Source organism: Pangasianodon hypophthalmus, chromosome 5 (genome assembly GCF_027358585.1).
Source record: "Pangasianodon hypophthalmus isolate fPanHyp1 chromosome 5, fPanHyp1.pri, whole genome shotgun sequence".
Taxonomy (NCBI): Eukaryota; Metazoa; Chordata; class Actinopteri; order Siluriformes; family Pangasiidae; genus Pangasianodon; species Pangasianodon hypophthalmus.
In genome coordinates this window covers 20,982,981-21,001,133 of record NC_069714.1, presented here as the reverse complement: position 1 = coordinate 21,001,133, position 18,153 = coordinate 20,982,981, and the positions used below count along the sequence as shown (strand labels likewise).

General features: G+C 41.0%; 1 protein-coding gene across 6 annotated transcripts in view; it reads left to right on the top strand.

Moving 5' to 3' along the window:
• Window positions 1–18,153, top strand: part of pard3bb (par-3 family cell polarity regulator beta b) — a 273,499-nt gene that overhangs the window by 192,935 nt on the left and 62,411 nt on the right. For all 6 annotated transcript variants that reach the window (XM_053234427.1, XM_034304641.2, XM_026912654.3 and 3 more), the window contains 2 exons: window positions 557–766; window positions 6,832–7,057. In XM_053234427.1, the coding sequence (XP_053090402.1) occupies window positions 557–766; window positions 6,832–7,057 (436 nt within the window). The remainder of the gene's footprint in view (window positions 1–556; window positions 767–6,831; window positions 7,058–18,153) is intronic.

The window sequence follows — 18,153 nt, the reverse complement described above, 5'->3', positions numbered from 1 at the left end:
ATACTGTTATTTGGATGAGAAGCCTGAATGCCATGATCCAAATTAACATAAAGTCTCAATATCGCTGCTGGATATGCCACATGCTATAGATTAGCACTTTACAGCACAGCACACATCCTTATTTTTACATTAATGATGGCAGTTATGACGGAAGAGTGTGTTTTTATAGACACAGTAAAACCATGTTTGCTACATGTCTTGCCACACAGAGGCTATACACTGCAGTCCTTATTAACTTTTAACTCGGTCGTGAGTGTGTTGTGCCTGGGGAGAATGGCCGAGCTATTGACTCAGTATCCCTAATCAGCATGCATACCGAATTACTAATGTGAAGAATAGTAAATAACAGATAACATGCCAAGCAGGGTTTTTTTTTCCCAAGAGCTAATGTGCCTGATTTTGCCTGTGGTTTTCCAGTCCAGTTATGGCATACATTATACAGATATTATACAGACTGCAGTTGTATTTGGCATAGCATTTAAATTCCATGTACAGCAAGGAATTTTCTAGGAAAGAAAACTTGGAACTAACATGAATGCTCTGTTTTCTCACTCAGCTTTCTCTGGTGTGGAGCTGGGTCCTACTTTGGGCCTGAAAAAGTCCAGTTCTCTAGAGAGTCTGCAGACGGCCGTGTCCGAGGCTCAGAAGAACGACCTGCTGCTCTTCCACAGGCCTCGAGGTCACATGGTGAGGGGTCGTGGCTGCAACGAGAGCTTTCGTGCTGCCATTGACAAATCATACGATGGCCCGGCTGAGGAGGACGATGGTAAATGCGCACAACACACTTTTCCTTGTCTGTGCTCTGCACTGTGTAGATGTGCTGTGTTGTCTCTGTGCTCTGCACTGTGTTGTCTCTGTGCTCTGCACTGTGTAGATGTGCTTTATTGTCTCTGTGCTCTGCACTGTGTAGATGTGCTATGTTGTCTCTGTGCTATGCACTGTGTAAATGTGCTATGCACTGTGAAGATGTGCTGTGTTGTCTCTGTGCTCTGCACTGTGTAGATGTGCTATGTTGTCTGTGTGCTCTGCACTGTGTAGATGTGCTTTGTTGTCTCTGTGCTCTGCGCTGTGTAGATGTGCTGTGTTGTCTCTGTGCTCTGCACTTTTAAGATGTGCTATGTTGTTTCTGTGCTATGTGCTGTGTTGTCTCTGTGCTCTGCACTGTGTAGATGTGCTATGCACTGTGTAGATGTGCTATGTTGTCTCTGTGCTATGCACTGTGTAGATGTGCTGTGTTGTCTCTGTGCTCTGCACTGTGTAGATGTGCTATATTGTCTCTGTGCTCTGCACTGTGTAGATGTGCTGTGTTGTCTCTGTGCTATGCACTGTGTAGATGTGCTGTGTTGTCTCTGTGCTCTGCACTGTGTAGATGTGCTATATTGTCTCTGTGCTATGCACTGTGTAGATGTGCTGTGTTGTCTCTGTGCTCTGCACTGTGTAGATGTGCTATATTGTCTCTGTGCTCTGCACTGTGTAGATGTGCTGTGTTGTCTCTGTGCTATGCACTGTGTAGATGTGCTGTGTTGTCTCTGTGCTCTGCACTGTGTAGATGTGCTATATTGTCTCTGTGCTATGCACTGTGTAGATGTGCTGTGTTGTCTCTGTGCTTTGCACTGTGTAGATGTACTATGTTCTCTCTGTGCTCTGCACTGTGTAGATGTGCTGTGTTCTCTCTGTGCTCTGCACTGTGTAGATGTGCTGTGTTGTCTCTGTGCTCTGCACTGTGTAGATGTGCTATGTTGTCTCTGTGCCATGCACTGTGTAGATGTGCTATGCACTGTTAAGATGTGCTATATTGTCTCTGTGCTCTGCACTGTTAAGATGTGATGTGTTGTCTCTGTTCTATGCACTGTGTAGATGTGCTGTGTTGTCTCTGTGCTTTGCACTGTGTAGATGTACTATGTTCTCTCTGTGCTCTGCACTGTGTAGATGTGCTATATTGTCTCTGTGCTATGCACTGTGTAGATGTGCTATGTTCTCTCTGTGCTCTGCACTGTGCAGATGTGCTGTGTTGTCTCTGTGCTCTGCACTGTGTAGATGTGCTATGTTCTCTCTGTGCTCTGCACTGTGTAGATGTGCTATGTTGTCTCTGTGCCATGCACTGTGTAGATGTGCTGTGTTGTCTCTGTGCTATGTACTGTGTAGATGTGCTATGCACTGTTAAGATGTGCAATATTGTCTCTGTGCTCTGCACTGTGTAGATGTGCTGTGTTGTCTCTGTGCTCTGCACTGTGTAGATGTGCTATGTTGTCTCTGTGCTCTGCACTGTGTAGATGTGCTATGTTGTCTCTGTGCTATGCACTGTGTAGATGTGCTGTGTTGTCTCTGTGCTATGTACTGTGTAGATGTGCTATATTGTCTCTGTGCTATGTACTGTGTAGATGTGCTATGTTGTCTCTGTGCTATGCACTGTTAAGATGTGCTGTGTTGTCTCTGTTCTCTGCACTGTTAAGATGTGATGTGTTGCCTCTGTGCTCTGCACTGTTTAGATGTGCTATTTTGTCTCTGTGCTCTGCACTGTGTAGATGTGCTGTGTTTTCTCTGTGCTCTGCTGCATGTAGATGTGCTGTACACTCTCTAAGCACTGTTGTGTGCTAATGTGCTGTGATCTCTGGGCTGCTTTTTTTGTAGATGTGCTGTCATTTCTGTGCCGTGTCATCTCTATGCAATTTGTTGCTGTATTCATTGCTGTTCTGGGTGGTGTTGTGTGTGTCCGTTGTGATAGAGGAATGGGAAATGAGGAGTTAAGTGAGCATCTGTGTCCCTGTCATGTGTGTCCTGTTTTCTAACACCAGTTTAATTGGCCATCCTGAGAGAGAGCAGAGAGTATACAGACAGAGAAAGAGAGGGAGAGAGAAGAAGGAGAGGAGAGAGGAAGGGAGGAAAGTGTGAGAGAACAGAGATGTTGCTCATTATGCTCAGTGTGAACAGGCTGGCTCTGACAGATACAGCACAGTTGAGGAACAGCAGTCTCAAACTACACACACACACACACACACACACACACGCAATTCAGTACTATTTATTCTACTGCAACCATACACCACCAGTGCCTTCTCCTTACTTTCCAACGAAGTCTGTTTGAGCATAAAACAATATATGTTATTGTTTTCCTTTAGGCTTGGCTTTGCCTTTCCCACACTAATATGGTCATTAGTGGCTAGTTTCAGATAAGAATTTTTAAATGCTCCATTTAGATTGGTATGCCTCCTTCACTACTGACTACTATTTTTCATCAAAAGCTCAATTTTCTCAACATTTATCTCATGCTGGTACATGATTGACTGCAGCCATGCAAACTTTGCCATGAATATAGCATTATGTATTCCACCTTTTGTAGCTAGACACTATTACCAGTGTTTAGCTATCTAGCCAAGATTAGCATAGCGATGGATGTGGAAGCTATTCTGTTTGTATTAATCTTAGATAATAATTTTAGAATTTTAGCTATGACAAAAGCAACTGCAAAATATTTTTATTTTTTCAAACCAACATCCAGTTTATTTCACAACTGCATCATGATAGATTTCCACTGGGCTTGATGGTATTCTTCCATTATCACTGTCAGTATTTGCCTCCATTACAAGACATCCAGTTTGCCGTCTTCTTCTAAAAAAAAATGCAGTGTGTCTTAGAGAAGAGAAAAACTGGGTTGTTCAGTAAAAAATAGTTGAAGCTTAAGTATAAAACATGACCTTGAAGACATCAGAGACCTGACTAAAAGAAATGCAAACATAAACCCACATCTGTTCTGATTAGCCTACCCTTTTGTCTTCTTCGCCACTGTAGGCCAATCATCATGGCAAGTGCTCATCGTTCTTTATGCACCCATTTTTCAGTAGTGTTTTTTCAGAAAAATCACCATAGCAACATTTACATGATGTTCGCTGTCTTTTTCTTCAGATTATAATACCGTTGCATATAAACAGTACCTTTTTTAATAATCATGCAAGAGCCTAATTTCTCCTAACAGTCTCATATGCTCCTCGCTTTTAACACGCACATGTCTTCAAAACAAACTTTCTGAGTTAGTTTTCTCATTAACACAAATTATCATGATTCCTTTTTTTCCCCCTTTCTTCTCTGTCTCTCATTGACGCTGTATTCAGTGCGAACACAGCTGGTGTTTACCGACATGTGGAGATGGTTGGAGACAGATCATTCACACACATTCGCACATGCAGAGACACACACACACACACACACGGGTTACAACAACAGCAGCAGTGAAAGGGACAGTAATTAGGCACATAGTGTTTCCCTCACATCTCATTAGCGTCTGTGTTACGGGCTGCTAATCCTTCCGTGTTCAGAGAACAGGGCTAAAAAACCAGCTAGTGACTGCGTGTGTGTTTGTGTACTTGTGTGTACAAGCATGGATCTGCACATCTACACCTATAACAGACTTGTCCTTCCAGCCCCAATCGATATTCTCTTGTTTAAGCAGTATTGCAGAAAACCTTCCTTGATGTGTTGATGTTTGTCCATGTGTTGTGCTCTTCAGATGTCCACCTACGAGGGATTAAGAGTGTGTTTCTCACTCATACACTCAGGAAACAACATGTAATAAGAGACTGAACACGACTCGAGAGCGTTTAATAATCCATCTTCTCTTAAAAAAAAAACCCTGTCATGCATCATACATCCGTATGGAGAGCAAATAAAAAGGGAATTAAGGGCAGGATTTGGTTTGCTTTGAAATGGCTTCCTTTGGATTCCTTTCAACTATGTGCAGCTCAATTACAGCTTTGATATATTAGAGCATGCCGATGGCAGGTAATGCTCTCCAAGCGCTGTTGTCAAAGCGATCCTCTGCCTTCTTCCTCCAGTGATGCTGCATTTGTAAAGATCTCTCTTTGGCTGGCACGGACGTCTCCCCAAACCTAATGTGCAATGCAGTGGGTTAATAAGCAGGCTACACACGAATGGGAACAAGAGTAAGTTAGGATGCGAGTTAGTGCTCAGCGAGATCTGTAGCAGCCCTTTGAGGATGTGTTGTATTTCTGAATAATGCTGATGCCTTGTTGTCACTGCTGCCATTTTTCTATCCATATGGATTTAAGCGGCTGTTCTACTTTTGTTTATGCAGAGTACAGCCTTGGTTAGAGCCCCCATAGAACCACCTCTGCCTTGATCCCAATGGCACAAGTGCGTGCGTGTGTGTGTGTTGAGGCTCAGCTGGGAAGAGGTTTTTCCGCTGTTGCGTTTCTGTTTTATCTCTTGCGTTCAGACAGCAGTACTTTAACTGCAGAGCTGGAACCAAGCTTAAACACCAGAGCAGAGCCAGTGGCAATTCTTCTTGAACTTTGGTTGAATTTACTCGTCTAACTTGCACTTAATAACTGATACTGTCTCAACTTTAGGGGCTGCACATGATGGCATGAAAGGAGGATAGTTTAGGGGCATATATCGTGTCTAATGAAATGTTGGCCTCATGCCAGATGTGGTCTAACAGTATAACCAGTGTAGTTTAGATACCGTGCAAATCATGGATCTGTTCCGATCACCACACTGCCACCTCCCAAAGCCTACAGAGTGGACACTCCATAGAACTCCATTCACACACACACACATTTTAGTCTTTGTTTCTGTTTCTAATGCTTAAACAAACTATAAATACTTTTTGAGGTCAAATGTTTGGTGTACAGATATTCAAGTTTGATGCCACTGGTTGTACACACTCTCCCACATGCACACACTCGCACAACTACAGTTTCGCTACAGAGTACACTAACAGATGGTTATGTTAATGGGTCTTTTGGGGAGTTACTCAGCTTTCCTCTGTCTCCTTCCTCTCTCTCTTGAGTTCCTCCTATTTAATCCATCCTTATCCTGCTGTGAATCTATTTAAAGTAAAATTAGACTTGAATTTTTTTTTTTAAAATATTCTACAATAGTAATAGTAAATGCACAGCACTGTCCCACCCAACAACTTAAAAAGACACTCTGTCTCTAGTTCCAAGATTTTTCATCTGTATTTTGCTTGTCTACACCTCCAGTGATGCCAAGGATCAGTCAATAATCTTGTGTGATAAAGTGCTACAGAGAAAAAAATATTGCCAGAATGTATTCGTATTGATTTGAAAATAGCTTGTATAGGCTCTGTGACTGCATTGACTCTCCCTTTAATTATAGATGCTACTGCAGGTAACATCATTATTATGATGGTCTCACATGGATAACATTTCCAAAAAACAATTTATCCCCAAGTCTCACCCATGCTTTAGTGAATAATCTCACCTGGATAATGTAGACTTGTACCTAAGGACTGTAATCATTTAGATGGTTCTGCGCTCATTCCAGGACTCTTATTCACAATATGCTTATACTGAACACATGCAGTACTGATTGACTTTATAGTGTATATTTATAGAAGAGTAATGATTTATAATCCTGCTATCCCACTATGGATTCCCTTTTGAGTCTGGTTCCTCTAAAGGTTTCTTCCTCATGTCGTCTCAGGGAGTTTTTCCTTGCCACTATCACCTATGGTTTGCTCATTAGGGATCAAAATCTACATCTGAATCTATATATGTAAAGCTGCTTTAGGGAAATGGATATTGTTTAAAGCACTATGCAAATAAAATAGATATGAAGTGAAATTAAATTTGAATCATTTCCTTACAGAATTAGTTTGGGGGAAGATCAGTATAAGTTATGAGAATGTGCTGATGTTAGAAAGCTCAGAATAATAGGTCTATCTAAACATTAGTATTACTGTAAGGAGTACAGTTCATAAAGATCATTATTTCCATAGACAAGTGAGGACAAAAGGATACAAACATGTTGGCATGTGTTCTCTCTCTCTCACTCTCTCTCTGTCTCTCTCAGATGAAGGCTCAGAGGCAAGCTCGGGACGGGACACCCCAGCTAGCAGCTCCTCACGCCAAGGGCTGGGAGACAACGACGAGAACAAGAAGGACAAGAAGAAGAAAGCCAAAGGAAAGAAGAAAGACAAGTTGAAGAGCAAAGGGAAGGACAAAGACAAAAAGAAAGCAGAGGAAGCCACCGAAGATCCAGATAAGAAGACGAAGAAGAAGGGATTTGGACTGCTGAGGTAGTTTATCTCTTTCACTCTTTCTCTCTTTTATCCGTGTTTTTCCTCTTCTTTCTCTCCTGAATGCTTCGGAGAGGCAGCCCTGTGGTGGTCGTGATGCATCGTTTGACCTGGATGGCCGAATGTGATGAGAACGAGCTGAGAAATGGACTGTAATGGAGTTTGTTTCAGGTCACACAGCGGGATTGAGCCTAGAGCCAACATTACTGGGCACGAATCATAGAGAGTGTGTCCCTGTGTGTGTGTGTGTGTGTGTGTGTGTGTGTAGTGCAACTGCTGCTAAACGGCGCATTCTGCCCTCAGCTCCATATGGCACGTTGTCTGTGTGTCAGTGTGTCCGAATGCCGCAGTCTCTGCCCGCTGCCACGGCTAATCTGCATGGCGAAGGGCACACAGGCCAACACATGTCCACATGGCCATTTGTCCACTTTGAGACTATTGCCGTTCTGGAGGGCGGAGCCACTGACCGAGGCGATGCAAAGGACACACCGCATGATTAATTCAGCGAATCAGAGCGTGGGCATCCCGACCAGCTCCACCTAACGGGCAATTAACTTTTTAATTGTTTTTATTTGGCTGGCTACTGGGAGAGCTGAGGAGTGCTGCCATACACAGCAGTGCTGCCATGATGCACACTGCGCACTCCAGCAGAGAGAGAGAAAAGAAAGATGCACTTCAGAGTGAATTATATCAAGCAACTATATTTTAAGCATTTTTTGGTATTTTAGTGAATTTTAAACTCTAAGGATTTGCAGCAAAAATGTGGCACATTGTCAGTGGAGGCAAAAATCACACAAGAAATGCACATTTGCATACCAACTGTGATTGGTAATAAACCTACAGTGCAAATGAGACACAGGTTTTTAAATTGCACTACTGTTGTTCTAAATCACAGGTGTCAACCTCAGCCCAAACACATCCTACTGCCTTGTTTCATTCAGATGGCACAAACTTACAGAAAATAATATTGAAACAGCCTGTGATGCCTACTACTCAACATTTTCACACTAGACTAGTAATGTCTAGAATACATACAAGCCGATCCAGAGTGCAAATCACTCTGGGGGGAAAAAAAAAGAGAGATTGTTGTGTTGGGTGTTGGCCTTTAGTGTGATTCAGTGATGTCTCCAAATCTGAAATCTCCCAGCACAGACACCTACAATATTTCATAGAAGTAAAGTTGATGGAGTGTGAAGACAAGAGAGATGGGAGACTAAGGACGTGTATGTTCTTTGCAGAGATAAGCCTGTATGAGTTCTCCTTATATCCCTTTCTTAACATTATGTATTTTTGATATTAGAAAAACAGACATATTTTTTAATTTATCCATTTAATAAATGATATCAGCTAGTCCTAACAGTTGAATAGTCTCTATTAGCCCTTCTTTTCCTAGAAACATACTATTCTGCTTTCAGCTAGTGTAGGTTATTGGTGTTAATTGATAGAATAGAATAATATGTTAAAATAGTTTTAGTCTATGGCCCTTCAGGGGCTCGCAAAAACGCTGATGTGGCCCGGGCTGAATTTGAATTTGACATCCATGTTCTAAATAGTAGCCTGTTATATTAAGTAACATCTGGTGGTGTACTACTGTACCATGCTGTTTAGTATGCTAGTTTGGGATTTGGAACATAGCCACAGCTTTATAGTGAGCTACAAAACACACCATAACCTATGGGAAAAATGAGTTTTCTCTCTGGACAACATTGAGAGCACAGAGCTTAGTAGAGTTATAAGCAAATTTAGCCTGGGATTTCATGACATTAAATAATGAATCAGGAAATTTCTGTTCAGAACTGACAAACGTTTGCTTGTATAGCTGTGTATAATTCTTCCCACTTTGTTGAGAATGCTACTAGCTAATTAGCTGATTTATGGGAGTAAGTAACATTACCTCATTGTTCCCTGAGTCATACAATTAAAATAGGCTACTGTTAAACTCATTGCTCTGAAACTTCTTGCTTTTTTATCATCTTCATCCTTAGAGTATGTTTCAGACTCAGGCTCATACAAATAAGGTTTAGAAGTGGAAGCTGTATTTCTGAATGTACTTCAGATATCTGATGAGCTGTGATTGGGAGTGGCAGAGAAATGGACAATTTATTTAAAAAACTGTAAAAATCACTTTGTGTTTCATAGATGCCCAGGGACAATTAGAAAATATCTAATATAACACAATATAGCACCTTCTTAAAAAAAAAAAAGAAAGAAAGCAAAGAAACCATCAAAAGGACCCAGAAAAAATTTAAAAAACTTGTAGGTTAGCATTACGTTATTAGAGCACGAAAAGAAACTTTCTCTAAAGCATGTTTTCTTCACTCTGCCTGTGAAAGTTTGTGTTTGGATTAGTCTTTTTCTTCTTGTTTTTTCTTTTTCCTTGCAAAAAAAGTTGAGAGTTTTTCTGTCTCAGCTCATCCTCAAGGTGAACCATCACTGCTCATCAGAGAGCGAGGGCTACGCTAGCGCTCCTGCCTCAGCTAATCCGACTTATTGTGACGAGCCCATTCTCTGTTTCTTTTCTCTCTCTCCTGATTTCCCTTTCTCTTCAGGCAGCAAGGAGAAAGATAGCTAGTCAGCAGGCCGGTTGTGGCTAACGCTCGTGGCCTGTTGTTCTGAGCAGATAAGCAGTCCTGTACTGCCCTGTCAGTGTTTGACAGAGTAAAGAATGTAAAAGTTATTTTAAAAAGTGTGGTTCTTTTGGTCAAGTTGCTTGCTGTGAGTTGGAGAGTGAGGATCAGAGGTTTGTAGAAGGGTAGGTGAAATGGATTTTTTTATTCACAACCCCTGTAAAACGTTAGGAAAAAAAAGAAGTATCTCATTATTTTACAACCATGTGTGCCAAACACTCTCAATAGCCTGGATCTAAAGCACAGAATAACATTTTTCCTAACAAAGAAAGATGCCTCTATTTATACTCAGTACACATGGGTGGCATTTTGGTGGTGCATGGCAGCCATGTTGCGACAGATTGCCATTTTTATTGATTTCACTGACTTCATCAATGACTATTCTGTTATTCCGGGCAGCGTTTAACCAAACCCAGTAGGCCCTGATTATGTTTGCCTTTGTCTGTGGACAGAGACTGTATTTTGAATTTTTTTTTTTTTTTTTTTTTTTTTTTTTTTTTTTTTTTTTTTTGGCTAGATCACCTCTATGCTAGCTGTAGCCTCGCCTGAAGCCATCTCGCATCCTCTGCGGTTCCATCTGTACATTATTTCCCACTTTCTAGTAGTGAATGGTGGTTGCCATCCACTGACCATGACCGTATTAGTGTCTGTGCGGGTGATCATGCAGATGTTGGCCACTGGCTGCATGAGCCAGGATGATGCCCTGCAGCCTGGTGATAAAGGGATGAAGTGGAGAGGAATAAAGACTGGACTTAACAGCGCTATAAACCCCTCCAGTTCTACAGACAAACACAATTCTGATGTGCCCATCACATCTTGCACCTGTTAAAAATAACTGGTTTATGGCAAGCTAAATGTTTAATAGGTCTGAAAATGGCACTGGATTTCCACCTACCATGTGAAATATATGAGAAACTGTAGACTCTCAGTCAGTACCAGATCTGCAGGACAGATGTTTAGGCTGTTTTTAATATTGCTGTGTATAGAAACACACTTGCCTGCTTGCATGTAGGTCCTTGATTGTTCATACATTGTGCTTTGTATGTATTGCACAGTGGACCGTTGTACACACACATATTCGGGTGGACTGATATGATGATAATCACTATTATGATAGTTGACCATTGAAGGGGAAAAAAATAAATTAATATAATTGTAGGCTAGGCATGCATACTCAGGAAAATGTGCCACTCTATGTGTTTACTAGTGTATGCTTTCTTTGAATTAGCTGACATGTTTCTGTATTTTCGTGTGTGTGTGTGTGTGTGTGTCTTTTGGTTACTGAGGTTAAGGTTAGGGTTGAATTTAGCTGTAGCATCACATTAATTAGCTGTATTAATACTTATGTCACTGGAAGGTCTTTACAATGATAGTAAGACAGACGTGTGTGTGTGTGTGTGTGTGTGTGTGTGTGTGTACGTGTACGTGTACGTACTACAGAGAAAAGGTTTTGCCCCAGGTGGTGAATGGGGCCCGTTAGGATGTTTTACATCCTGCAGACAGATGGGGAATCTGAAAGGCCTGCCAAATATCTCCCATTTTGATGCTGTGCTAAAGTCACACATGCACACACACACACACACACACACACACAAAATCTTTACGTCATACTGCGCCATTCTAAGCATGCAACGCACAGCCTACTTTAACCTTTATTGCAAAGCCAGTCTTATTATGTAGATAGTGATCTCAGTGTAGTGAGGTCTGTATCGAAGCTATAACTCCAAACAGATCAAGTCTCTGTGAACCAGCGCAACTTTAAATGACTCCAGATTATGTCTTATGATAGGGCCCTTTATCTCAACAGCTCCACCACAATTTATCACAAGTGAAATATTAAATAATCAAAGCCAATCAGATGTGATTGTGCGTAATTACAGCTATTCATTGCCTCCTTTTCTTTCTTCACATTTAAAAGGCACAAATATATGAGTGTCCCATTAATGCAGTTGAGTCCCAGATGGTTAACATTTTTACAGTGGTACTTCTACTAAACATTTTAGATTGAGACCTTCAGTACATTCAACAACATATTGCTAAGAAAACATTTTTTAAATAGATCACAGTGTGAACATCGTGCATTACAGAGCCTTATACGATAAAGCTGTTAAATTCTCAGTTCTGGTTGGTCAGAAGGTGTTTGATTAATTTAGTGTACCCAGAGCTCTGGTAAGCAGTGCAGGCTGTAAAGTAATTCACATGACTGTATTAATGTGCTTGTTCCAATGTTATCATTCCTGTAGTAACAATAAGTTCACATTTGAGAGAAAAAAAGAAAAGCTATAGCGTAAGTGAGAGTGTGGACTAACTAGAAGTCCACACATTCCACAATATTAAATGTAAAAGAAAATGTTAAATGGATATGAATTCAGACAAAAAAATAAGTGACCAGACACTAGAAAGACCTGCAATGAAAGAAAAGTGTAATTCACCATTTTTTTAATCAGCTTTTCTGTTCTCTGCCATTGTAGCCAGATTTAATTTCTGTTTTAATAGACTCTTGCTAACATGATTAACTAGTTTGTTTACCTTGCTGACTTCCTGAATCTCAATACATGCCTAGAGATTGGTTTTACATATTATGTTGACTGTAAATAAAGTGAAGGCCTTTTTGTTTTTGCACCGATGCTTAACTGTGACATGAGACAGTTACTACGTTACCTGCAGGAAACACAGGAATACTGATTCTACAAAATAAAAATGAATTGTAATTTGGTTTTAGTTTCCAGAAACTCTTAATGGCTCCAAAGAGATCGACAGATGTGTCTGCTTTTTTGTCCAAGTGCTAACTATATGTTTACTTGCAGGTCAGGAGGGGTGCTAATATTTTAATGTTCTGCATTTTAAGATAATTGTTTTTATTCATTTTAAGGCACTGCTTACAAGTGGCAATAATTGAGCTGTTGGATTTTCTGTGTTTAAGATGTCTGTGCACTGAGAAGTTATCTTTATACTTTGCACTATCAAGATAGAGTGTAATATCAGTCAGACTCAGATATCACACCCCTCCAATGCACACACACATACGCAGGTGCACAGACACAAACACCTCAAATCAGTCTCTCAGAATCTCATCTCAACACATTTACTGCTACTGTGAGCTGTGTGTTGAGAGGTGAGATGATTGGCGATGAGGCAGGCAGGTTTAGACCTGAGGGAGCAGGGCACTGGATGACGCTTTTGATGTTTATCATGAAAGTATAGTATTTATAGGAGAGAGACATCAGGGTTAGGAAAAAAGCATGGGCTCAATGCATGAACTTACTAAGCTAACAGTGAATGTTTAAGATTTTTTTTTGCTAGGAGCTCTATTCATTTAGATGAACGTACATTTAGGGTGTTTTCATGCTTGGTCCAAATACTCGAGTCCGCTCTCTGGACTGATTCTGGGCTTGTTCGGGGGTGTGGCTCATAATTGGAGGGTTGCTTTCACGTAGATGTTTTCCTCTCGAACCACAGCTCCATTATGCACTTCCATATGTCACTTTTGTACACAAAGGTTTCCAGAATGGTAGGTAGTATATTCACTGTTTTTCATTGTTTTTTATTTGATACCAAAACTCAAGTTGCGAAGAACAGCACTTTTTCGATGTGCAGCATGTCCTCCTGAAGGAATACCTGCAAACGAGGAGGCGTTCTTACATAAGAAGATTTTTAGCCATGCAGGCTGGCATGAGACAATCCAGTCCTATGAAAATTTGGATTTTTAAGACTTTCATTGTCATCCATTGAACATAACTCTTTCACCCAACTTGAAACAGGAAGCAGCATGACAATTTAAACCAATCATATTACTCGGCATGCAGTGGAGAGAGCAGAGACCGCATCACGGTTTGGCCTTTTGGATAAGATCAAGTGTAGGAGCTTGCCCCAGACCACTGTTTTCAAGAGGACCCGGGTTCGGTTTTCTGGGCCACCACTGGTCTCAAAAACAGCTTTCACACTTAGTGAAACATAGTGAACTGTCTGGCAAATGACCCAGAGTCTCAAAAAATGCTACTGTGAAAATGACCTTAAAGAAACAGGATGTGGTTCCAATAGTACTCTACCTGACACTTTTCTTCTAAACTTGGCTTGTGTGTGTGTGTGTGTGTGTGGCTGTGTGGCTGCATGTGTGTGGCTGTGTGGCTGTATATGTGTGTGCGCGCGTGTGTGTTTGTGCATGTGTGTGACTGAAGGCTGGCATGTCTGCCCTTTAGTGACTCTGCTAATAGTCCCTAAAAGGAGAGAAGAGGCACAGTCACAGATGGTGCTGCTTATATATTCCCTTTCAGAGGCCGACAGTGATGGAGCAGCACCCTTACCCAGCTACATGACTCCCTCCTCCTACTCATTGTTTAAGTGTTTCCTCCTGTCTGTACTCTTGTGTTTGTTCTCCTCAGCACTTTTGATGTGCAGGAGACAGCTGCTGTATCTGGCTTCTATTAGCCAACACCTACTGCATAAACAGTGTACGCTTACAGACAGGAGCATGTTCTTCCCCATGAGATTGTCCTGGAAGATTTTAGAATGACACAACTCTGTCCAAATTTGAGATGATCAAAAATGGAAACCTTGGCCATGCTAAAACTGGTCAGCATCTTAGAGAGAGCTGCCACCACTGACGCCAAGCTCACCTTTAAAAGAGCAGATAGTGATCTGTGGAGATAGGTTTATCCTTTAAAGGTTGTGGCCTTCTCAGTCCAGAGCTCTCCATGGTAACAGTATCACAGGCAGGTTGCGGGTGGCTGATGCCTTTAGATTGAAGCCTGGCATACAGAAACTGACTCGCCTTGGCCGGATTAGTGAGCTTTCCATTCTAGATCTCCATATAAATCCCTGAAAGCCACTCTTTTGATGGAAGTTCAATCATAGCTTCTTTGATTTCCAAGATACAATGTCCTGATTAAGATTATTCGCTGAATGGGGAAATCCATGAATACGTGATTGCGTCTGGCTTCTGAAAGGACGGCGACGACGGCTTGATTCGGCCTCCCCGCTCTCCCGCATGTCTGAATAGCACCTCTGTGCCGAGCCTCTTGTTCCATCTTATTCTACTTTTCATTATCGGGCCGTTCCTGCCTTTGATTACATTAACGAGAGGAGATGAGGCGCGGGCTTGCTCAGGCCGGTTTCCGAGTTCTAACAATCACAGACCTGGCTCAGCCTCGACTGCAGCGTGGAAAGAGCGATCTTTTGATTTGGAACTAAATATGGGAACACCAGCTTACCTGTCAGTCCCTTTATCCCTTGTTCTTCACACTCTGTCTCTGTTTATCTGCCAAAGATAAGCTTTTATAGTATATGTACTGTATATTCCAGTACTGTGTATTTACAGTATATGTGTCTTGTCATGATGGGTGACTTTGTGATATAAAGCCTGGGAAAGGTTCCTGGCGTCTGGAGATTTTCACTCTGTCTGTGTTTATGAGAAGACAGTGAGATGGACAGTCTTATGTCTTTCTCTCATTGTTCGTAGTCAGAAGAATTACTGAGCTGAGTGACTATTTTGTGTATGTTTCATCTTATCTTTGCCCTTTTTGTGTTTCTAATCTGTTTCTGAAATATTTGTGCTTGTCATTGTTGTGATACACACCATACAGCAACACAATATCCCTTTGCATTTAAAATTATGTTAGTTATCTCTCTCTCTCTGTCTCTCTCTCTGTCTCTCTCTCTCTGTAAGTGTGTGTGCATGTATTTGAACCACAGAGTGAAAAACAAGCTCATGTCAGAGTATGTGAGTGAACAGAGCGAGGAGTGGAGTGGTGTGATTTTGCCCGGCGTGAGAAGCGGCTTTTTGGAGCTTCAGTGTTCTTTCTCGCTCAGAGATCTGTCCAATATCGCTTCAGTATAACACGTGCTCCTAAAAACAGCCCATTATTCAATTTGATTATACATTTGTTTACAAGCATGGAGCTTGCTAAGTAATTTCACAAAGACAGTGTGAAAATGATCAGAAATTGTTAATTAAAACTACTATCAGTAAGTTTGAGTATGTGAGCGGTGTGATTAGAGAACGCTTTGAGTGGGGAGTGAGCGAGGAGCGGAAAATAGAAAAGCTGGAGTGGAGTGGGAGTGATTATAGAACGGTTTGAGCAGAGAGAGGAAATTGCTGCTGCTCCGCTCCACTCATACTATGACTCATATGAACAGCAAAAAATGCTATTGTTGGCCATTGGATTGAAAAAGAAGAGTGCTGGTAGGCTGAGTTTCAGGAAAAAAAAAAAAAAAAAAAACAGCAAAGAGCGAGAATGTATGTGAATAAAATTGGTACTGAAAAGTCGAGGCAAGTCGCTAGATCATCGCCTCACGTTCAAAGGAGACGACCATCTCAGTCCCGAGTTTAATGTAAAACATGTCAAGCAGAGGTGGGTAAAATGGGGATTACTTTCATGATTTTATTTAAACAAATATAAAGACAGATACAGTTTTACATGTTGCATTCTGGTCTGTTTTTCCACCACATATCTAAATATCAAATAGTGTACACTACATGTAGTTTTATTAAACATGCAGGTCTTGCTGTCAGAAGCAGCAGAGAGAGTTTCCTAACCGTTTTTTGTGTTTATGGGTGGTGCAGTCACTGATTTGTGCTTTAGCTATACTAGTCTTGGCTGGAGCACTTACTGAAATAGCCTGTGTGTGGAAAATGAGAGAGTACGGCCTCTGTTGGCTCACCGTTGAGATCTGAAGACATCAGTTCCTCTACTGACAGAGGTAGATTTAGCTTCCCCTTTACCATATGCTGTCCTTATGTGTGTTTTGTGAATGACAGTTCCACTCCCATGCTCTGAACTAAAATACACATTGTGTGTAGAAGTTGCCTTTCAGTATAATTTGTGGCTCTAAAAGCAGGAGAAAATCACAGCGACAGGCTCTAGAGACTCTTTGTCCCTGACAGCATGTATCTGACAGTACAGCTAACACACCAAACCATGATATGTCACTCACTAGAGGTCTTGTGTTGTACAGATTACAATATTGCAACACTAAGATTGAGAGTCAGTGATAATATTTAATGATAAGAAGTGTTAATTCCCATTAGTGACACAATTCATCATTCTGACTGTGGAAGTGAAACATTGACATGCTGCTGCTCTTCCAGGAAACCACTGATCCTTTATGTAGACTCGTCTGTGTTTCCAAAAAAATTGAGAGCCAAATTATTATGTAATCTTAAGAATAATAACTGTAGAGTTTTCTTAGTGGTGCAAACATGGGAACTATGTGAAAACTACGCTTTCCTGCTTTCTGAACTCCAATAAAATTTACCTGGTGGAAAAGCTAATTAACTTGAAGGGGAAAGGATGTGGGACATTAAAGATACATATTTGTTTCTAATAGCAATTCATTTTACTTCAGTAATCAAAGTGGAGGAGATGATTATCATTTCATAATGTACTCTTCAGTGATTCGACTTTTCCACCAGGTGAATTTTATTGCCGTTTAACCATTCAATCTGACCACTGCTTTAGCTGACAAAGCATAGTTTCAGGTACTCTCCGTGTGCTGATTATGCTAACAAGATTTTCCTCATAGGAATACTGGTTCAGAAATGCAGTATCTAATATTGGAATTAAAATAAAAATACTCGATACTGATCCCTTTTTAATGGCTGTTGTAAAAATTACTTGAGATTGCCATGGCAACGTAATGACACCGCCAGCGTCACCATTCCTTGTTTCCTGCCCAGAGGCACTTTGGTGCTGGAACCAAAAAGATTTTTTACACTCTTTTACACTCTTTTACACTGGACACATGCAAAAATGTTGGGCTCCAGAATGAGTGCCACCATCTTGCAGGTGGAAACAAAAAGTTTGAGAGACAGAATGTAAGTGTTTGGAAATCTATTTGGATAGAGAATCCTGTCACGTATTTACACATTCACCCGTCACAAGTATTTTTGTATGGGTGTAACTCTGATCTTTTCTTGGGTTAGAACAGGATAAAGTTTTCCTCAGCATGTTGCTGCTTTGGAAATAAGAGCTGACAGGTGCATCTTTTAGGTCACGTCCAGGCCCGTTATGTGTTGACGGCAAAGCACTAACCTACTCCTTTGTATTTCATCGGAGTAGAGAGAATAGCATTGCTTGTTTTGGCTGCTGTATCTCTACAGGTCAGAGTAGATGCAGATTATTAAAATGTGGTAGTTTATTTTCTCTGAACTGATCTGAAGATAATAAGAGATGCATAGTAGTATTTAATTAAGAGATGTTTCTGGATGAATAAATGAAAATGTTGGAAAGGAACATGGTCAGCAGATACATGATGAACTGACCCTAATAATCTAATTTAGTAAAGCTGTGTTTTCTGCCATCGCTGATTTATAGTCGTGATTAACAAAGCAGAACTTTGATAAGATCATTTGCAGAAGGACGAATGGTTATAAATCAAGGAAGTATGTAGGTTGAGTTCGTTTTCTGTTTTATCCTCAGCCTATTTGTGTGTCATTACCCACCTGCTCGTCTATTAGTTTCCAGGCCTTGC